Below are 21,570 nucleotides of genomic sequence, written 5' to 3'. Positions count from 1 at the left end.
GGATCCAATCACCACCATCCGAAGTAGCCTAGCCGTGATCCATCAGCTGGAACCTCCATCTGGTAGGTAGACAGTGACCAAAGATTCATCGTGCGTGGGCTTGGAAATGGCTACATAGTGCTCAAGATGCCTCATTGAACCACCAGCAATTGAAATTCACTGGGGAAATGACCACAGGTGTTTTTGTTGGTTTTTGGCAAGAGGGAATGGTTATCAAAATCTTCCATATAATAAGTTTCGTAAAGTCTTGAGCTACCAGGTAGCACACTACACGGTTAGACACCGGAGGGGTGTGGCGGGAGCGAAATCAAGGCAGCTCCTCTTCTGGGCTTTGCAGCAAGCTGCCCCGCACGTGCGACCAAAATCATCACAGCCGGCAAAGTGGCCGGGGGTGTATCACCGCATCCTTACCTATCTACTCACTACCCAGTTCATTGTTTATGTTTACCTTTTACATTTATCTCAACTTCCTATTAATAGCGATCAACTCAACTTTGACTGGATAACAGAGACTACGGAACTCCAAGTTGCAAACATCTACAGCTTGCTTCCAAGGCTTAAGCTAGGAGCCCGTATTATGGTACGAAAGTTTCCTGTTAATTCATTGTGCATGACCAGCAGCTGATAAGGCCGGAGAGCGGCCACAATGGAAGGCGGGCATGCACCAAGGCAACTTCGGACCAGCTACAGGGCCCCGACCAACCTCTGACGATTGAGTCTCACTGCATGCGCTTGATGGGTGCTCATCCAATCAAATCCATGAGCCCGGAAAGTATTCCTGAACCGGAAAGGATATCTGATCTCAAGTGTTTCGAGATGATCTGCAATAAAGGCTGCACTTCGACAAAATGGTATGCACATGCATGTGTCCCGCCTCGCACCTCGAAATCATCCGGCAGCTCCTTGCGGCTTTGTTATGTGTAGACCTATTTGAGCAGTGTAGGTATCTAGAGCGTCCGGGATGTAATTACTGAATTGTAGCCGACGTCACGGTAGGGTACCGGACTGTGTTGCTTACTCTGCAGGATGTACTCATGATCAAATACCTGCCCGTCTATTTACCTCGATCCTATGCGTATCGATCGTACCGCAAATAATGCAGATGGAATCCAGTATAGCAAGCCCGCTTGATATATCCAGCTGGCGATGACCGGGCTGCATCGAATGCCGCTGCGGTGGGATGTAGAAATGGATGTAGGAAGAGGAGAAGCGATGACCTGCGATGTCAAGAATGTATTCCAGGAGTAGTCAAAGTCCCAACTTGACAGGCAGACAGGGCCCAGGCTAGTAAAAAAGCCGCCGTGGCATACAAGTCGCATCCTCCGCAGTCCGTACTCCATCAATCTTGGACTGCAGATATCCCATGTGGGCTTGCCCAAATCAGCGTTCATCCGATTCAAACTTGTTCCGCTAAAAAGCTGCAAGTGCACCCTTTTTCGGTCAACGGCCAGCGCAGATTGTCGGTGGGCAGGCAGGGAATATTGGAGAAACGAGGTGCCAGGACCCCACCAGGATGACTTTCCACCAGGCTAATCCCAAAGGAAAAAACCGAGCGGGAGCATGCATAAGGCCTCCGAAAGCGGCATGGTGCAGATTTGGGTGACACCTACCGGTATGCATGAACGTTGGGGTGTGTCCCAAAAGCAATCTGACAGATGTTGGACAAGTGGCAGGTAGGTGACTGAAAGCTTACAGAAGTAATTACGCAGTACCGTGATGAGCGCTATTGTGTCATGTAATTATCCTGTTTCGCGTGGTATTGGTGTGTATTCTGGGAGCCTTCATAGCGGAGAAGTAATGGGAGACAATAATATCGCAGCACGAGCAATAAGTCATCGGTAAACGTCGCGGTCATGTGTGCAAATCCTGCTGCTTACAGTGCAGATTTCCATTCCATTGACTTTGCTGGTCCAGGGTAGCTTTCGATACAGGATTTTGAGGGAGGCCTAAGAGCACGGATAACCTCAGGTATTTACCAAATATTATAGCGATTCGAACCTTGTCCTCAATAAACCAACTCTGAAATTGTAAACTGAAAGCTAGAATGTACGGATGAAAGCTTATTCTCAACACGGTGTCGTTAGTGGTCTTCCCAAGAACGGTGTGCCAATTCTCTCTCTGCAAGAGCAAGAACGACAACGGCCGCTATGCAAAACACCGAAAGAAGTGCAAACTTGCCCCCACGTGTTCTTCCAGCCATTCATACCCCACAAATGACAACCGTCAAGTTTCATCTACCCTCGCTACCCCAGTCGATCCTGGCCATTCGTCCCCCCTCTATAAAACCAGGAAAGAACAGATTGTGTAAGTCATAATATCGCTGGCTCTGGATTGGACCCCCAGACATCTAGGTACCTGTCAAACAACTTGTTTTGACCATCATCTAAGCGGATGCGCCAAGGAGAAAAATAGAGCGGCAAAGCTCAATTAGATAAAAAACAACACCATGATCATAATGCAAAATCGAACAAAAAAAAAAGAAAAAGAAAAGAAAAAAAGAATCCTCTTTCCCGCTCATGGCAGTTGTTCGGTGTGAAGTTGGCGCAAACTGCATGATGCTGTCTCGAGATTGACGGGAATTAGACGGGGTTTATCGATGGTGTTGGGTTCGGGGTCAAACCGCTGGTCAAAGTTGTCAATCAGCTGCTGGGCTTTGACGGTGTAACAACCGATGCGGCTGTAGGGATTGGGGTGCTGGTGGGGTGCGTCTTCGAAACGGCCATGCAGCGAGCTGTCCGCATCGAAGCTTGAAGAGGTGAAGGCAGATGCAAGAATGTCGGAATTGCGTGCTGCAGTTGGCTCAGTTTGGATCTCCTCGGGCTTTGGACTTGTGGTTGGCATTGGCGGGCTATTGTTGTGCGCACTAGCTGTAGACTCGTACTTGTCGTTGTTACCAAAGATGCCGGTGTTGTGAGCGGCAGAGGTTGTCCGCGGTGTCAAGATAGGATTGCTGGACTGGCTACGGGAGAAAAGGTTAGCAAGCCTGGCTGCTTTTAGATTCAAAGAGATTGATGCTGTGCGGCGAAAAGATTGCGGTTGGGTAAGGTGTCGTGGATAGGTGAATCTCACCTTGAGAAGTCTGATGAAGTGTTGGTTTCCATCTTGAAGAGCGATAAGGATATCGTTAGGTGTAGATCTATTAGATGGCTGATTGAAAGCGGTGCAAGTCACACGGCTACTGCCAAAAGAGAAGCGAGAACATGATGTATTTATAGGGAAGTTTCAGTGGACGATAGGAGGGGAGTGTGGTGACTGAAGAGGTATTGTATTACATGAACTGCGCGTGAAGCTGGGTAAGTCTCAAGGTTGACCAATTGGCCCTGCAGCCGGCAGTTCCTCGACCGCCAAGACTAGACATCTAGGTACGCCTTCGCGATACATTCCCTGCTCCTTCTCGATACCTTCCCTGCTCCTTCGCTATCCCCTGCCTGCTCCCCTGTTCCCCTACAAACGGTTCATTTTCTCGGCCTACTGCAGTGCACCCCCCACCTACCCCTCCCGTTGCCCGACCACGCCGGGACTATCACGGCAGCGAAGCACACGCCCAACCAGCACTGGCTTGGCAACCCCTCCACCAGCAGCACAAGGCGTGATGCAACCCGACGCATTCTTGGTCCACGAAACTTGTCTCTTCGGGATTATGTGGACGGGTGCCGTCGATCAGAATCCGAATCTTGTAGCACCCCGCCTTAACCCCCTGATGACCTCCCTGACCCTTGTCGACCGTTGCTCCGTGGCCCCTGTGTGCCCCCGAGCCCCTGTCAACCCTGCCCCGGTCCCCCTCCATGTTCACCGCAGTGGAACCCCATGTTCGCTGAAGAGGCCCCAGTCTATTCACACCCCCCAAACAGCATCTGAGTTTTGCAGATGATCGTGGTCCATTGCCAGAGAAAGGGCAAAACTGCACCTGCTAAACAGTCACACCCCATCAAAAAAGCTGGTCTGTCTCTCTTTGCGTTAGTTGTCAGGCTTTCGAGAACACCATGGCTTTACCCTCTCCCCGGCACACACTATTACATCTTCCGCGTGATTCCTATCTGTCAATTGCTGTTCCTGTGGTTGATAGGGTTCGATCCGAAGTGAAAGGGAGTAGGAGAAACAACAACAAGCGGTCGCACTCAAGGCGATGAGCAACAGCGCAGTCTAAGAGCACAGGCAACCAGACACGGGAGTGAGGCAAAGAGGCCCGGGGGAGGAACGTGGCTCTTCAACAAAAGGCCACCCTGTAGAAACACCGCCCCGCAACACCAGCTTGATCTACCCCATTAGCTGCACTGCAACCATAACAACATTACCCGCAGGAATATCAGTATGCAACCGTCCTCAGCAGCAGCAAGGTGTACGATAACCGCGCGCAAGGGGCTAGGGGGTGTGCTTGTTCTAGAAAAAAACAAGCCGCACCCACAACGGCGTCTGAGAGGTATACCTCGGGTGCGCTAAGAAGATGTGGTCCTGCATCTGGGATTTGGCAAATTTTTCCGTTTCTCGATATCTCCTCCCTATCAAATGTCGGGGTTCGATCAGGAGTCTTGTCAACGCATCAAATCAGGCATCGGGTCAACTCACCGACCGGAACAATACCGGCTGCCGCAACTACGGAGAGTCTGTTGAAACGCCGGCGATAGGACAGCATGTTGAGGGGCCGCTCTTATTGGCGGCTGGGTCCTCTTTATTGCACCAAGGCGTGTGTTCGGTCAGATGCTGTCATGAGCAGGCAGGATGGGAGTGGAAAACCGGGTGCGGCGTTGCCGAGTATTGATCTGCTTCCGTTGAAGTGCATGCAAACCCTCGCCTCGAGCTCTCCGACCTTCGTGGATTTTCCCCGCTGGTTTTCCGGGCCCCGTCAGATCGTACGCGGCACGGGCAAAGGGTGAGAGCAGCGATGCTGAGATTCACCGCACAGACGCCTGGAACTGTTTCCAGGTTGTCGCCGATAATCCTCGCAAGCCTCGTCCCCGCCGGTTCGTGGTCTACCGGCTCTCACTAGAGGCGCAGAATGGCGGGCAGCTGTGCGTCACTGTTGACCGTCGTTCAGCCGGTCTGGGCTTCTCTATCCATGCTCCAGGTCCCGGGTGACAAATTCATCCGAAAAACCTGCAAGGCTGGGTGCTGTCTTCCAAAAGTCCTTTTGCAGCATTCAGGCTCGGACGCGGGGGGTGGGCAATGCCCCAAGAAAACCATCCGCTCTTTGGGCTGCAGAATGGCGGATGGGCAAAGAGTTTCCATTCCCAGGTTGACCTGAGATGGGTGTTAGAAGGCGGGGTCCAGGGCCCGACGGTCAAGGGTTGACGTGCCTGTTCAGCTCGGAGGGGCCTCCGGCATCTCCGCTTGAAAGAGCGCGGTCGCCTGCGTTGGAGACCGTTGACTACCATGTAGCAAAAAAGTTTCACCGAAAGAAGAGAGAGAATACTAAGCCAATTTTAGATGAGTTGTTATTGAGGATTGAACCCTGCAGACCTGGGGACAAAGAACAAGATGGAAAATACCAACAATACGATTGTAGAATTTGCGCTGGTAGAAGCCCATATTCGACAGCGGGAACCCCACCAAAAGTTTATTTTTGGCGGCTTCACAGAGAAAGCACAAGTCTTCGTTGACCTTCGGCATAGCAGAGCCTCAAGGCAGCAATAATCTCAATTGACACACTATCGAATGCGAAAATAAAAATAAAACTAAGTTATTCAATAGTTATCCTGGCAGAACCAAATCTCCCCACCATGATCAGCGATCCAAGTGCTGCACTGTCTTCGTCAGTGTAGCTATTAATAGCGGGTCTACTCCAGGATCTCCAGCCCCCGTTGCGCCAACCAGACAGGCCAATAGAAAGAACAGAAAAAAAAAAGAAAAAATAGCACAAGCAAGAGATACACTCGAAAAAAAACAAGGCCGCCATCAAGGTAGCCTGGGCTCCAAGTCCTGTAAAATGGCGCGCATTCTTGCCCTTCCCCGTGCACGGCTTCTCGCAACCAGTCTCTCGGTCGGCATAGGACTCCCAAACGGCACAGCATGGCCGCCCAACGCTGCTCGCCTCCATCGCCTCCAGATCAAGATCCACGAGATCTCACGCCGAAATGATGGTTCCTCGCGGCGAGGATTGAGGAACCTGTGCATGATGTAGTCTGGCTCGTATGATGCTTCGCCGGTTCTCGTGATTGTCGACAGCCGCCGCTCCAGGGTCTGGAAGTGCACCATGATGTTGTTGCGTCACTGCCTGTGTGATTGGACAGTGTCAGTTTAAGAAACGGGTGGGGTGAGACCGGGTCCCTGAGCGGAGATCTCCCGCTAGTGAGCAGCCAGACGAAGATAAGATTGTGATGGGTAATCAGCAACTTGAACTTACTGATGAGAACAAATCCAGATTTTGCGTCTATTCGACAAAGAAAATGACGAGAATGCAGAAAACCTTTGCACCGGGACTCCAAGTTCTTCCAAGGTCCTTTTGTTGAAGATGGCCTGTTGAAGAGGACTTGGAAAGCTAAATGACCTGGGAATCCAACGTGCTGTGAAGAAACAGCGGACTAGTGTTGAAGAACGTAGAACGAGCAACTAATGCCAGTACAGATTGATGAATCTCTGAATAGATGATGAAGTCCCTGATCAACAAACTTCAAGCGAAAAGTTTGGGAACAATCTGGCTATTTATCAGACACTTGGGTGAGAGCCTTCTCCATGACAAACGCGGCCCTTCCCCCAGCACCCAATGTGCCAACCCACCTAATGCTCCTAAGGACCAAGGTTCAATCCGGGGATTGGCGAGTCTGAAGGATGGCTTGGCCCGCATTTTCCGTGGATGCTTTCGACCAATCACGCAGCAAAGACGTCTGGTTCGAGGTTCCTGCAGTCGTTGGTCTCGAAGTCGATCGGTACTTTGTGCCAAAACCCGCACGACAAGGGGAAGAAGGCCAGCTCTCGTCCAATTGATCTCACTGTCAAAATCTTAGCTCACGAAACGGCCGGCCCACACACACACAGCCGAAAGAAAAGCCATCTTTCCTCCAAATTGGCACTCTCTTCAACGATTTGTGCGGCCATATATCCCAGGTAGTGTGCCTTGCCGTTGCGGTGTATCAAAGTAATCACCACCACCGTTCTCGACTGATTTCGAGACAGAACAAAACTCACCAAGTTGTGTGGAAGGATTCTGGGGTCAACAACTGCAGCACCCGTGACTTGGATGATCAGCGAGAAATGCATGGATGATGCCATTGGTTCATGTGCCTCGAGAGAATGAGGGTGGGAACACACAAGATTGGGTCAACGTTGGGCAGGCGTGTCCCCAGGCAAAGAAGTGGCAGGCTCGTCCCGCCGCCCATTCGCCCACCAATCATCTGCACACCACATCGGCTGTCCAATTCGGCCAAACGTCGACTTTTTTCTTTTTGCAAAACCATGCGACAGCTTTTCTTTTCCGCTCTCATCCGCATCCCGTCATCCGGCCCGCAGGAAACAAACGGTACCTGTGCCCGTAGACTCGGAGTCGTTTCAAGATGAGAACCAATCTTGCACCCAGCTTCCAGCTACTACCCAACCCAGCAGATGGCATCTCGGCCGCGATACGAATTTGTTTCAAGCTACAGCCCAGTGATGTCATGCTGTAGTGTGTTGTGTGTTCAGGCTGACAAAGGGTTGCCTCGGCGGTCCAGACCCGGTCCGGATTCAATGCCAAGAACACCTGGGCAGTGAGTTGGGTGGTGAAACCAGATGACAAACGATGTAAAAAAAAAATGCCCCTGAATGGCATATGCAGGCATTCGGACAAGCTGCATGGTCTCGTGTTGATTCTGATGCAGAACGGCATGCGAGACATTGATTACGAGGATTGTAACTGACAACTGGTTGCCATAGATGACACGGGAGTCAAGACCCAAAGCGGGAGTCAAGACCGCGCAAGGCTGGCCTTCCAACGGTCCTCGCCGCCCCGCATCAGCCAACCCCGAGATCTCGGCTTCCAAATCCCCGGCAGTGATTGTTCGGTGGGCAGCACCAGGGATCCTGGACCTTGTCCCGTCACTCATCGCAGATCATCTGTCGTCAAAGACGACGTCGACACCGCTCGGGACAATCCAATCCCGTCAACAGATGCTATCATCAATGAGCTTGCGCGGCCCCTACCTGCTTGCTACCTTTGTCTAAAGCAGTATCAGGTCATAACATTGCTTTCCAACCATGAGGTGGCAGCCAAGCCAAGGGTTATCGCACGACATTCTTTTAACCCCTCGGAAACAGTAGGATGCCGAGGAGTCGACCACTGGAGCGCGCAATCGATGTCGCCACCCGCTACCTCCAGCCTTACAGAGGATACTGACGGTGTAACCGGTGAGGTTTACTTCTGTTGGCAACCGACATGGCGCAAACTGGCAGGCGCCCGCTCTCGAGGTACCTGCTGCTGCCCATGCAGTACCGTCTCGATTTGGCTTGGCGAGACCTGTCAGGCAATCAGGCTTGCAGAAAAAAGGCTTGCAGAAAAAAGGCTTGCAGAAAAAAGGCTTGCAGAGAAAAGGCTTGCAGAAAAAATGCTTACGCGAGCTCACGAGGGCAAAACACGATGTTTCAAGTCCCCAGAATGGGAACTGGCCTTTTATGACACTGCAGCACAGAGACCACCACTGAAGTTTGATCGGTTTATGCTCCCGAGGTCCGCTTGCCCAGCGTCTTTTTGAACTGCCCAGCCCCCGAAGTTTCCCATGCAAGCCGAACTGTCAGCTCTCATTGGATGCAGGCGATCTGCAAAAGGCCTTGCGAGCACGTCGTTATGCATGAAACAACGTCGTGTCTCTGTCCTCATTTTTCCCGTTTAGAAATAAGTGAACCGGATGCCGTCGCTTCAGCCATTCGTCTCACCGGATCCATCATGGCTTTCCAATCAGGTGCTATCTAGGCTTTTTTGATACGGGCCGGGCAGTAGCCCGTTGCACCAGCGTCCGCTCCGGTCACCCATCCTGTGTTTTCTACATCGGCTCCAATCGTTCGACTGTGCCCTACGAAACCTGGCATGTGTCGCCCTTACCAAGTGACGCGTGGTACGTCTGACAAACGTCGGCTCAACGAGGTCATGCTAAGACATATTTTGTAATCCCTTGTCTCTCGCTGGACATGCAGCCATCTTTTCTCCCGAAGATGTACCGTTGGACAGGGCATTCTTGTCATCGGGCGTGTAATATACTACATGGAAGGTTTAGAAATGGCCAACCTGCAGCAAACCGGGCCGAGTCGAACCCAGGGTTGCCCAGGTTTCATTCGAAGAACCCTGTCCTGATTTCTCCAGGTAATGGCTTATTCACCCCGAGCTCCCGGCCAGCTCTTCTTGCCCTAGTCTGCCTTGGCTGTACAACCTTGTCAACTGTCACCCAAGATCTGACGGGCACCCACGCAAGAATCTGCTAAACCCGCTCACCCGGCAGCCCTATCGGACCTTTGTCTTGTTTTGTCCTACAACTCCGGAATAGTTTAAACTGCGTCAGCATTGAGATCCCGGATTTTACCCCGGGTTTCGGGATTAGAACACCGATAACCAAGACAATATGCCTCTGCCAAGAACGGGCCGACAAACGTGGTCATGAAGGTGTCTGGTCCAATGACGCCTATACTCCCGGCCAAATTCACTAGAAGGAGTTCCGCCCAGGGCCAACAACAATCTGGAGACGCCGAGCCTGGCGGCACTACATCACGACTCCTATCCCAAGTAAGCACCAACTCTCGAGCCTTTCCTCATCTCTACATACGGTAAACAGAGGTTTTTGCTCAGGTGAGCATCATATCGTATGTAGCAACAACTCAAATGAGGGGATTGGGTAGGTATGCAGATAGATAAGGTGAGCTAGGTGGGGTGATATTCAAGCCATAACTGGCAGACGCCGCATGAGGGCATTTTGGAGGGTGAGAAAACAAGCGGCCTCCCGTCCCCGCACCCTCCGCACTGGCAATTGCGCACAGTGTTCAATCTACAAAATAAGGTTGGCCGCATTTTCGAGTTGGCTGCCGGCGATAGGATTAATGGGGTCTAGGCTAGTTGCCTTATCTAACCTCTTTATTCCTCAGCATCATGACTAGGTACCTAACAACGATCTAGGCAACTATAACGTTGGAACGGGGACAGCTCAGGTACCATGCATGACAGTGGGTACCGTCGTCCCACAACTGCTCCAGAGAATTTCTGCGTGACCCTGAGAAATCAATGTCTCAGCTCATGATGCTTCTCTTCGGTTCACTCCTCATTCATGCAACTCACCCCACCTTCTCCTCTCAGTCCACCCTCGCTCTACGCCTCTTCCATTCAGGTTCCGGCTCTTAATTGCTCACATGATCAACTTCTCACTCGGCCGCTTTAACCCCCCAGCAAAATCTCATATCAACCCCCACTGTCCACATAACCTCCAACCTCCAACCCCCACCTCGACCCCCAAGTTCCCAACCTCTCCCACCTACAAACTAACCACCCCCCTACAGCAACCCTCCACCGAACCTCTCATTTTGAAGTAACCAAAATTGGCCCCAAGTCGATGCTTTAAAGACTCTGCACAGCAAAGAATACCGGGTGCTGCCTTTGAAGGAACCTTACAGACATCTTTCTTCCCATACTTGTAGCTAGGCGCAAGACAAAGGTAAAAACAGCTTTCTCGTTGATTGTTTGTGCTGTGAGCACATCATTCTTGGGTATAGCATTGGCAGATATCCCCACTTAGGTAAGATTCACATCTAACAAAACTTGAGTCTTATTGGCAACCCAGTTTTTATTGTGGGATTGGTGAATACGCAAGGCGGCGGCGGAATCAGTGTCAGTACCGAGAGAAATATGGACGATTCCTTGAAGGAAATCGCCATGTTCTTTCTTCGACGGGTATCCCCTCTTTCTCATCTGTTCAGCCACCTTCCTTTAACTTTATCGTCATCTTGTTCTTTTCCAATAGTCTGAATAAATCCCGTGTGTTACCCAAGAATAACACTCAATTTCTCCCCACAATTCCTCTCCCAAGCCTCCCTCGCCACCCTCCCAGCAGCCTTCCGATACGCGATACCACCCGTCCGCTCAATCCACAAAACATTATAAAACCGGTAATCCTCCCCCTTACGCCCCCACGGCCGTGCTGCTCGCGAGTGATCTGTCTCTACCGCCGCCGCACGCCTAGGCCTAAACGTCAACGGCGCCGTCTCGGAACCTGTACCATCCTCATAATCCGAAGGCGGGTCTCGCACAAAACTGTGCTCCATGCGTGGGTAATCGGCCGACTTCAACAGGTCGATGCGTTCTTCATACGACGAAAATGTCTCATCCCACCCCATGGATCCCAACGATATGGCCATCAGCTCTATCTCCTGGCCGGGTCTGATCTCGGTGTCGTCGTCCATGATTCGTAACAGCCCGGCAGGCTGGCCGTCGGCATCAGCAAGGGAGACGACTCGACATAATTCTTCTCCTTTCGGTCCGCCGTGGAACTTGTCGAGGGACGTGAATGGCACGTGGAGCGAAGATATACGGGACTCCTTGAGCTTCGCTTGGGCTGACGACTTTCGGCTGAGAATTGACTGGATCTTGAAACATCCCGTCGTTGCTTCACAGTGGAGGTACGGCCAGTTTTGGGGGTGGGCCGTGGGCTTCCTTCCTGGGTTCACCATCGGGATGGGATGACAGAACAGCTTGCTAGGATCTGAAATGTGGGTGAACGTGTAGAATAGATTAGGGTCGAGCTTGGGCGAGCGCGTGTCACAGTATGTCCATGTGCTATTCCTGGGAGGAGGGTACCTGATGTCGTGGCGTGACCAACCCGGAGGGGTATCCCAGTCGCCCCAGTCCAGGAAGCGTCTGCAATAGTCTTCCAGAATCCTTGACTCGGGCAGTTTCCTTTCGAGGCGCAGGTCCTCCGACAAAACTGACCACGTCACAATTGGTTTAGTCCGCATTTGTGGACGTAGCCACTCCAGAGAGCGCACATGCAAGCTCTCCGGATCGACAACAGCGTGCCAGCCGCACCATGACCAAGATGGGAGGTTGGTTTTGGGCATGTCCGCATCCTCGGATCTCCCTTGCGTCCAGACTCTTCGTTTGCCCTTGCTGAATGACTGCCACAGTAGCGCGGCATCCAGAAACAGAACAGGTAGACCACCGACGAACCCACCAGGAAAGGTGTGTGAGAGTTCGTTGATGATTCCCATAAAGGCTGACAGGACATCCTGCGCATATGTCAGGTCACGGCCGCTGTAGAGGCAGACAAGCTCTCTGTAAAGTCTAAAGTCGGCGAAGGCGGTCGATGGCACCGTAACCGCCATCTCATGGTTATCAATCTGTTTCTGAGAATATGCGTCATATCCCTCGCCTGCTTCCTTCCGAGGGCCAGGGCTCTCATGGCTCCATAAAGAGTTCCGACAGTCCCAAAATACATCCCCGTTCACGAAGATGATGGAGCGTCGCGAAAGAACCTGTTCCTGGAATGTCCACCCCCGCGTAGCCCATTTGGACTTTAGGAGCTTATCGTAGAGATACCTGTGGAAGCAAGAAACCCCCATGGGTGCACGATGCCGCCGGTCGAGATTGACATACAAGCCTGGCGAAGCAGCAGCGATGATGGTGAAGTAAGCTCCGGAGTATATGTTGTCCATGTTCTCGATCTCGCTTCGCTTCATCCTCCCATCTTGCACGATACACAGACGATCAACCCACAGGTATCTTTCCCCTAGCTGCTTGACAAGATCGATGGCGTCGCTGATAACTTTGGGGAGGAAGCTCTGCTTCATGCCATCAAGGAAACCGCTCTTTTGGAACTGACTTAGGTTGCCGGTCCACAGCTCGAGGGTGAGCTTCTCACTCTCAGTCGTCGACCAGACGTAGCTGAGAGCCACGTAGCAGGAGGCTGTGCTTCCAGGCACGATACAACCATTCCGTATGTCAAGAACCCATGACGGGATTTCGTGAGGTTGGCGATACTGATTCGGCGTCGGTGGGCAATTGGTGTGTAGGCGGTCGCAATTGCGGATCCAGTTACGGATGTTGCGAAAATCTGACGATGGTAAAGACATGGCTGTCTAGGGTAGTGTAATGGTGGAGACTTTCATCATGGAAGATCTTAGCTTTTAAGGTAAAATGGGCAGGAAAGAGGTACCCGAAGAAAAACTTTGGTAGATGCCTAACCCCGCAGCTTACTCTTGAGACAATTATGGTCAGGGTCAGTTTCGTATCCACCCAAGGGCCTAAAATCTTACGTATAGCTTGCTGATATTATCATTTGCCTTCTCACCTGAAATCTTATCTACAGTCTTATTTGAAAAGCCCTGACTTTGATAAGCCAAGCCAGCAAAGTTAATTACCCCATTTCAAAGAAAACAAGCCCCACATATACCCGAGCCATGTTTCACCCACGACAACCCTGCACTTAACCCCTCACCCGTACCATTCCTGCATTATTCCATCCCTGCACATTCTGTCCCATCTTCCCATGCACAAATTATCAGCTCATAGTCCTAGTAATAACCGGCACACCGTCCCTTCCTGCTGCCTCTCCTTCCTCGTCACTAGCTCCCAACTCAGTGATATCATCACAAACCCCGAAAACAGTCTTGTGCTCAAATTCCAAGAACCCACTCAGCACCACAACCTCATCCCTGTACACCATCGCAACCGACGACCCTTTGCTCACAACCTTTGCCATTGGGCCCTGCCCATCTGCCGTTTGCCAGACAGACGGGATGAAGAAGTGTCTTGTGTATGATTTGGAAGATGGCAAGTTCTTAAGAGAGATCGAGCAGACCCAGCCGCGACCTGAGATGAAGTACAGAGTGGATTTATGCAAGCCCAGTATTGATTTGATCGGGGAGAGGAGTTTCCGGGTGACGAGGGACACCTCGACACTGGGGGCTGGGCTGACGGGAGATATCTTGGAGAGGTCAAGGGTCAGAAAGCCTGTCTCTGGGACCGAGGAGAGTTTCGAAGAGGTGGTTGGCATGTCAATTGTTTGGTAGATTGTGGAAAGACCTGGTCGTGAGAGCCAATCGTCGGAGAGGATAAAGTCACCGCTGTGAGATAGTTCAGGGGGGGGATGGATAATTATGCCATTTGGCGGACTCTGCCGTTCAAGCGTCTTCCAGAGGAATACGTGGAGCATGTCATGGTCAAACAGCAGCAGTCGGTCAGAGTCGGTGGGATGGGCGAGCCATCGGGCAGGGCCCATAGAGTTTGTTGTTTGAATAATGGTGGGCTCTTGTTTTGGCTCGCCTTCAACGGTGGAAATGGTGTGCATCTCCTCTCCTGCCTGGGTCGATACTAGGAATGATGTCCCATCGGGACTGATGAGAGCCTGCAAGACATGATCCGACGCTCGAAAGTCAAGGATATGCTCAAACTGCGGGCTTTGCTGCCCAAGTTCTTGTTTGAGCTTCTCCACTGGACTTGTTGACTTTGAAGAAGATGATAACCTCGGAAGAGTAATCCTTGTTGCAATGCATCTGCGCGAAGCATCAACACTGAACAAAACTTTCGACTGCGCATGCCACTCGAGATGCCGGATCTCAACCATGCGTGCGTGGAATTGAAACCCCGCGCATACCTTTCCAGTGGTAATATCGTGCAGTGTAATAGCGCCCTCTTCACGGCCACAAAAGACAAAATCTGAGTCTCCAGCCTGAGCCATCACAGTTATCTCGTTGCTCCCCTCAAACGTTCGCGTGCATACTAAGTTGGAAGAGGTCGAGGTGAAGTAGTCGTCGGTAACATCACTCGAGCCGTCATCCGTTAGGTTCTTTTTGATGAGAACTGACGGCTCCCAAACGTTGCAGGTATTTCCCCTCAAGTCAAAGAACCTAAGGCTGTTGGAAGCAAAGACAATACCCATGATTCTTTCGTCCATTGATTCGATTCGACACAACTGCCTCATCCCGTAGAATGCGAAGAGAGTGATAACACACTCGCTATCTCCAGCAGCCAAGGTTTGCCCGTCGGGAGAAGCCGCCAGTGTGTGGGCATTGAGATGGTGCGTGCTTTTTTGCTGAAGCGTCCATGGATCAAAGGTGACTAGATCTCCGTCCTGGTATGCAACCGCCATCAAGCTCTGCTCAACGTTCGGATTGAATGCAACATCCAACACCTGGGACGGTAGGCCTTGACCATCTTCATACCCCTCCTTCTCAAATGCTTCCATCCCGCCTTCGTTGTCGTAATAAGACACTTGAAGGTGTGAGCTGCGGTAGGCGACAGCAGCGATTCCCAGCGATGGGCATATCTTGACCAATATGGGATTAGTCTTCTTCTGGTTGTTGGGTTTGTACCTTTCTCCACCTTCGCCATCAGACTCCGAATCTGAGGAGGAAGAGCTAGAACCGTCTTCGTCGGTTAGTGCTAGGCAGTCTAGACGAGCGCCGCCCTTGGACCTGTATACATAGACCTCTCCACTTCTCAGTGGCACATAAATCTTGGAGTCGTCTGGGCTGAACTCAATACTGAGTGGTTGCTCGGGCACGTTGACACTCCAGAGCAGAGTCTGTCTCGGACCCCAAACCTTCACCGTCTTGAGGCCAGCAGTAACTAGGATGCCCGTCAAGTGGCCGTTTGCCAGTTTGCGGACAGGCTCACCATGTCTGAAAGTGTTGAGAAGCTCGAAAGTACTTTGACGATACACCTTGACCACTCCGTCTCCAAGGCCGACGGCAAAGAATTGATCACCGCAAGCAATGGACATGACTCTAGTGGCAAACGAAAGCGAGCTCAACCGCTCGTCCCAATCGGTATTGAAATTGCATATGACCTTCTGCCTGAACTGCGTTCTAGCAAATTTCCAGTGAATGATGCTGGAAGTTGGACAAAGCAATGGGACGAGAGAATAGATGCATGAAGGAGTGTTGACGAGATTCGGGCCGTAGATGGCTGACAGCCTCAGTAGATCTTCGACAAAGCGTGAAACAAGTTGGTAATCAGAGTCGATGGGCGAGCAGGTGGCTACCTGCTTCTTGAGGTACGCCTTCAGGTTCTGTATCGTTCGCATGATGAGTGCCAAACGGCCCGTTTTCGCAATGCGCTCAATCCACGTCAAGATGTTGGACGAGAAAAAGGATCCGAGAAGTGGCAACAACTCCAGTGTCTCCTCCGAAGGCGAACAATGTGCGAGGTGGTAACTGAAGTTAGCACATGCATACTCGTCGAAGGCCGTGTCGTTGGCGCCAGCGCTGTTGTTTTTGAACGAAGGCACACGGCGAGTTCGAGGGGGGTTGAAATTGCGCCCGTTGAGGTGGGTAAGGCAAAGTTCTGCTATACGAGCGTGAGACCCGGCACGAGGTATGTAGTAGTCCGATTGCTCGCCAGTAAGAAACTCCTTGACTGTCTGATGCATGACTTGGACGTAGTTGTTGTCGACAGTAATCAAGTTGCCACATATCTGCGCAAACCTGTCCGACGTCCTAAGCGTCTGGTTAATATCCAGCCTGACTGCTTCTCTCAGTTCATCGGTTGTCAGGGGCTTGCGAGCACAAACCACCCAGGTGAGAATGCACTGTGCCAGCTCCGCATTTGGAGACTCAATAATGTTCTTCAGAATGTCGTTGTACATTCCACTCATCTCCTTTGGGACTTGGTTCAGGGTATTTCTCATCGCTTCGATGCTGTGAGCGTCATCTAGACGCGTCATAATAAGGGAAGCCCATAGAAATATCCCATTTGACTTTTCGATGATCTCCGATACCAGGTCGCTCTCATCTTGGTCTTGTTCATGGAAGTCTTCGATGATGGTGGGCGAAAGCCTCGCCCTTACGAAGGCCTCGATATCTCTCAATGACGCCGCTTGGCCAGTGTGTATCTCGCTTCTCAGCACTCGCTCCTGATTCAGCAACCTTTCCACATGACCGTTGGGCCGGCTGGTAATGAGGATTCTCAGTGGGACTGTCGGCTCGATTCTCGCAAGCATCGCGACCAAGGTCGTCAGCAGTCGTGATTGACACTCGTCCAAAGCATCAATCACCCAGTACTGTGGTTGAGAAAATGCCATTTTGAAGATCCGCCCAAGGAAAATGTTGTTCCACACCATAACATGATCGCTGTGACAATCAACCACTTCTCCCTCCTCTATCATGGACAGGAATGTGTGTCGGACCTGGAAGTTGGACTCGGCCATTTGAAGAGCCAGTGATAGGAGGAGCTGGGTCAGACTGGGCTTTTCATTGCTCTTGAAGAAGAAGTAGGCACAGTCGCGGTTGAAGGATTCGAGGTATTTGATAACATGTGTAGAAGCCACAGACTTTCCAGATCCCGGTGGGCCATTGAGCCACAAGAATCGAGGAGTGACTTTGGTGGGACCGGCGGTAATGGCTTTGACGGTAGGATTGGCGTCCATGAGGTCGAACTCCAGCCATTCAAGGAACGATGGGTGGGAGGTTAACCATTCGCAGGATCCTTGGTGCAGTCTGTCGTAGACCCGCATAAAGTCGCCATCTGGACGTTCTGCAATATCAAATGTGCTGGCTATCTGTTTGATCTGAGCCCTGTGGTTGTCAAACTTGTCGGAGATATCTGCTTTTGTCAGCTGCTATCATAATTCAACTGCAAGAGTATGTACTTACACTCCTTTTCAATCTCTTCGATTGTTGTGTTGAAGCAACGAAGGAGAATGTTGTAATTCGGGTCCTCGGTCGAGTCAAACTTGACCAGACGACGATGGTCGGCTTGTAGATACTGAGTGTGCTCCCCGGGTAGCCCTAGCAGGTGTTAGTTCCCAGGTCATTTGTTTGGCAGCAGAGCAACATACCCATTACAGCAGACTCTTTTTCTACCACCACAACATTGGTTGGCCCTGCAGCGGTAGGAATACCTTCGAAGAAAGACCACAGTCCAACATCGCTACACACATGTCTAAATTCGTCATTGATAGCCTGGGTTGTCAGCATCAGCATGCCGAGAATACTAGCGGACTTCAAGCTCACCTGTAATGTCCCCGATCCTGGGATGAGCTCTTTGACAAAGGCCTTGGATCCAGAGCCGAGCGACATTGCAATAAATGTTGAGACAAAGGAACTGGAATCAGCGCCTCTGTGGGGAGTTCCCAAGAAGTAAAGACTGTGAATCCTGCCGGCAATGTCGGCGTAAATCGGGTCTCTTCTAGCTAGGAGATATGCCTTCTTAACAACAAGACCACCCATACTATGAGCAACCAGGACGATAGGCGTCTGTGTCTATGTCAGCTCCAGGTTTTGATGTCAAAAGTCTAGGAAGAAGCGATTTACATTTCCATTCTTCTTAAGATGTGGCGCGTTGTACAGATCTGCCAATAAAGCTTGTCCGAAATCGTGGATGGTTAGGGAGCTTTGCTGTGATTTTGACCAGTCCGAGTCATAGCCGAAACTGTGGATGCGAACGTGCTTGAAGCCCGCCTCCGATGGCAACCACTCTTTGGGCCAGAATGTTGTCGGGTCTGATGAGGCGCTCCATGATCTCTTTGACCCACCGTTCAGTCCGTGGACCTGTAATATATATTAGTAAGGGCTGTAGATAAGAGTTAGGAGCTGCTCACAAATACGAAATCAACCCGCGGCTCCGATGGGTCATGCAGTAATGTCAGCCCCAGCGCCCCTTTCGAATTCTCTGGAGACGGTGTGTTGGACCGCGCTCCTGGAGATGATGCTCTTCTCAAGCTTTGCAATCTGCCCCGAAGTCTACTTGGCGACGGTAATCGATCCTTGTCTCCCGGTCCGGGAAGATTGGGCACACCCAGGCGATCTCTGTCTTCGGTACTCCATGTTGAGGATGCTTGCCAGGTTTGAGCCTGGTATATGTCAGTCAACCCTGTGTACCCATGAGAACACCAATCACTTACATGAGACGCGAACATTGTTGTAGTATTGTCTTTCTTGTGGTCTGTTGAGCTGCAGAAGGGTAACCTGTGATATCAATGAGCAAGGTAGTATTGAGTGGTGTATGTCATGAGTGATCAGCCGCTTTCACTGAGATCACCACAGTATCACGAATATCATGTGCAAGATCAGAATTGGCATTGAAACAAAGTTTTGGTAGAGGAGAAAAAAGGACGACAGGTGGGAACCATCACGTCAAGAGTCTAGACCCAGCCTCCAAAACGCCCATTGGGACACCCAAAGCCCCGAGGCAACCGATCCATTGTCAGCAGCTTCATTGGTATAGACGGCCGAGATAAGGCGAGCTTGGTGTTTCCTGCGTTCGAGGCCACTCGGTGAGCACAGTCTGAGGTGGTCCCTTTCCGGTCAATTGGGCTAGCGAGTCCATCTATCAGCGAGTAAAAGCAAGAATGTGGGGGACAAGGCAAGGGGCATTGCTGGATATGTGCTTCACGATGGACTGTTTGAAACGGTCTTTGGGTCTCAGACTGGGTTTGGCGTGCAGTTGTGCCCATCGTGTATTGAAGGGCCTGCGCCGCTTGCTGGTGGCAGTGATCCTTTGGGGTTTGGCCTGTAAACTTGGCCTGCAGGTAGAACAGTGTGGGGGACCTCCAGGAGGATAACCCGGAAGACGCATCGACAAGAGATTTCCAGATCATGGCTGATTTTTCATTTTTTTTTGGGGAAACATCGCGCACAAAATGGCAGACAAGAAGCGGAGTTAGCCATCAGTCTACTTGAAGAAAAGGAAGGCGCACACTCGCCCCCAAAGAACGACCATTGGCAGGTGCCCCGCAGTCCCGTCACCATTGCTTTCTTGTCTTCCAAATTCCCGAAATAACTTCTTTACAAATACCGAATTCTTCGCCAACTCTTGCGCCTATCTTTGTTTTTCTCGCACAGTATTCAATGTTGGTGATCTGCTTAGCCAACATGTGAAACGCCGGCAGGTGACCATTGGACCAAGTTGGGGGGCCGAAACAACGACCGGCAATTGGCCGTCATCCAAACATACCTGCACCACATCCCCCGACGGCCCAACCCGCAAACCCTTGCTAACCTCATCTGAGCACATCTTGAGCAATTATTGTGGGTCATGATAGCATCCACGGCTCCCGAATGGTCGCCTTGTTCGGTCAAGCATCAACATGGGTTGGTGCTCTTCCCCCTCATCGGGAACGAGGCGCGTGTCTAGTTTCCGAGCGAGCTATGACTAAAAGACAGATGACCCCTCACAGTCTAGACCACGGTTTGTCTGCTTTTATTCTGTCTCTTGTTTACTGTTGATATCCCTTGGTTGTAGATCGGATCATCACAAGTTGAATCTTGAACGCCATGGCTACTGATGTGAGAAACGTGGAGGGGAAGCTGGATGAGAACCTTCTTGCCGGTATGTTGTCCCTTATTCAAATTACACCACACTATGAGTACTAACATCACCAGCCCTCCCTGAGGGTGGCAAGGTGGTCTCTGTGACCCCGTCTGGGATGAGTGACTATTGCAACACCTTTCGGATCGAGGTCTCCATGCCGGATGGAAGCAGTCAGGTATTTTTTGAGAAGGTTGCTAACCCAGAAACAAGTACTGTGTATCAATGACTGATAATCGTACAGGAAGCTTCTGGCAAAGAAGGCCTAGAACTGATGGAATCCGCCTGGGCCTCCGAAAACACCACCTACGAGTTTATCCCAGAGCACGTGCCCCGCCCAGTCAAGAAGGGCTCCTACAAATCCCGTCCAGACAGGCACTTCTTCCTGGCTGAATTCATCGAGATGATCGAGGATGATATTCCCCGTCCCGATTCCTACATGACAGCCATTGCGGCCTTGCACTCCCGCAGCATGGGCAAGTCCCCCGACGGCAAGTTTGGGTTTCCCGTCAACACCAGATTTGGCAACCTGGAGCAGGACAACAGCTGGACGGGCACTTGGGAGGAGTACTGGACACGACAAATGAAGGACTTTCTCCAGCGTGAAGATGCCGCCCATGATGGGGAGCACCATGCTGAGCTAGAGAGACTACGGCCTTTATTCTTCGAAAAGGTTCTTCCTCGGTTTTTGCGACCATTGGAGAGCGATGGACGTTCAATAACGCCTTGTCTTATTCACGCTGACCTCTGGCCTGGCAACGTCAAGTATCAGACTGATGGCGAGACGGTCTGTGTCTACGATGCCTGTGCCATGTGGGGGCATAACGAAGTTGATCTGGGTGTTTTTCGCAACCCACGGTACCCACTCGGCAAACCGTATCTGAAGGAGTACTGGAAGCACGTACCTATTTCGGAACCCGAGGAGGATGTTGACAGCAGGAATACACTCTACATGCTGAGGAACCAGATTCTACTGTCAACCTTGTATCCGCACGATCACAAGCTCCGCGAGATGTGAGTAAAGAAATCCACCGCAGTCTATCCATGATGTGCTAACGATTTCTCAGCGTTGTGAGCAATATGAAGCTGCTGGTAGACAAAGTCGAGGCCGAGGAAGCTGCTAAGAGTGGTCCTCAGGCTTCTACTTACCAATCTCGTCTCTGAGCTAATGTAGCGTGTCAATGGGCAGTAGAGAGAGGTCGTGTGGAAGCTAATGGTGCTGACTAGGAGTAAGGGTACATATCTTTGATCAAGGCAACTCCACATTTTGTCTAGGGTGGAGTATTTATGAACATCTACTTCAGTTTCAACAATACATCATGAACGTAATGTTCCGTTGCCCAGAAAATGCCATCTCTCCTCAAATCCCCGCATCAGAACAA

The 21,570-nt window shown here is 51.3% G+C and overlaps 6 protein-coding genes across 6 annotated transcripts; 1 reads left to right on the top strand and 5 right to left on the bottom strand.

The window, feature by feature from the left end:
- Nucleotides 1-2,027: 2,027 nt before the first annotated feature.
- QC761_0058190 (uncharacterized protein) lies at nt 2,028-3,233 on the bottom strand. Its single transcript, XM_062872541.1, has 2 exons — nt 3,070-3,233; nt 2,028-2,959 (listed from the first exon to the last, which is right to left on the bottom strand). Exons 1-2 carry the CDS (start codon nt 3,099-3,101, stop codon nt 2,515-2,517), a joined length of 477 nt encoding a protein of 158 aa, XP_062733947.1. The 5' UTR covers nt 3,102-3,233; the 3' UTR covers nt 2,028-2,514.
- Nucleotides 3,234-5,892: 2,659 nt separating this feature from the next.
- On the bottom strand, nt 5,893-6,192 carry QC761_309620 (uncharacterized protein; the record flags this gene model as incomplete). Its single annotated transcript, XM_062878110.1, has 1 exon — nt 5,893-6,192. The coding sequence occupies one exon, from the start codon at nt 6,190-6,192 to the stop codon at nt 5,893-5,895; it is 300 nt and encodes a 99-aa protein (XP_062733946.1).
- A 612-nt stretch (nt 6,193-6,804) lies between these two features.
- QC761_0058170 (uncharacterized protein) lies at nt 6,805-7,244 on the bottom strand (the record flags this gene model as incomplete). The annotated part of the gene is made up of 2 exons (XM_062872540.1): nt 7,123-7,244; nt 6,805-6,906 (listed from the first exon to the last, which is right to left on the bottom strand). Exons 1-2 carry the CDS (start codon nt 7,204-7,206, stop codon nt 6,805-6,807), a joined length of 186 nt encoding a protein of 61 aa, XP_062733945.1. The 5' UTR covers nt 7,207-7,244.
- A 3,682-nt stretch (nt 7,245-10,926) lies between these two features.
- QC761_309610 (uncharacterized protein) lies at nt 10,927-13,011 on the bottom strand (the record flags this gene model as incomplete). Its single annotated transcript, XM_062878109.1, has 1 exon — nt 10,927-13,011. One exon carries the CDS (start codon nt 13,009-13,011, stop codon nt 10,927-10,929), a length of 2,085 nt encoding a protein of 694 aa, XP_062733944.1.
- A 168-nt stretch (nt 13,012-13,179) lies between these two features.
- Nucleotides 13,180-19,490, bottom strand: QC761_309600 (uncharacterized protein). Its single transcript, XM_062878108.1, has 6 exons — nt 18,783-19,490; nt 18,480-18,731; nt 18,193-18,429; nt 17,718-18,135; nt 17,533-17,667; nt 13,180-17,482 (listed from the first exon to the last, which is right to left on the bottom strand). The coding sequence occupies exons 1-6, from the start codon at nt 18,795-18,797 to the stop codon at nt 13,440-13,442; spliced, it is 5,100 nt and encodes a 1,699-aa protein (XP_062733943.1). The 5' UTR covers nt 18,798-19,490; the 3' UTR covers nt 13,180-13,439.
- A 12-nt stretch (nt 19,491-19,502) lies between these two features.
- QC761_309590 (uncharacterized protein) lies at nt 19,503-21,565 on the top strand. Its single transcript, XM_062878107.1, has 4 exons — nt 19,503-20,209; nt 20,263-20,400; nt 20,458-21,202; nt 21,256-21,565. Exons 1-4 carry the CDS (start codon nt 20,155-20,157, stop codon nt 21,350-21,352), a joined length of 1,035 nt encoding a protein of 344 aa, XP_062733942.1. The 5' UTR covers nt 19,503-20,154; the 3' UTR covers nt 21,353-21,565.
- The last annotated feature ends 5 nt before the right edge of the window (nt 21,566-21,570 follow it).

The sequence above is a fragment of the Podospora bellae-mahoneyi genome, chromosome 3 (genome assembly GCF_035222275.1).
Source record: "Podospora bellae-mahoneyi strain CBS 112042 chromosome 3, whole genome shotgun sequence".
Taxonomy (NCBI): domain Eukaryota; kingdom Fungi; phylum Ascomycota; class Sordariomycetes; order Sordariales; family Podosporaceae; genus Podospora; species Podospora bellae-mahoneyi.
This window is presented reverse-complemented; position numbering and strand designations above follow the sequence as displayed.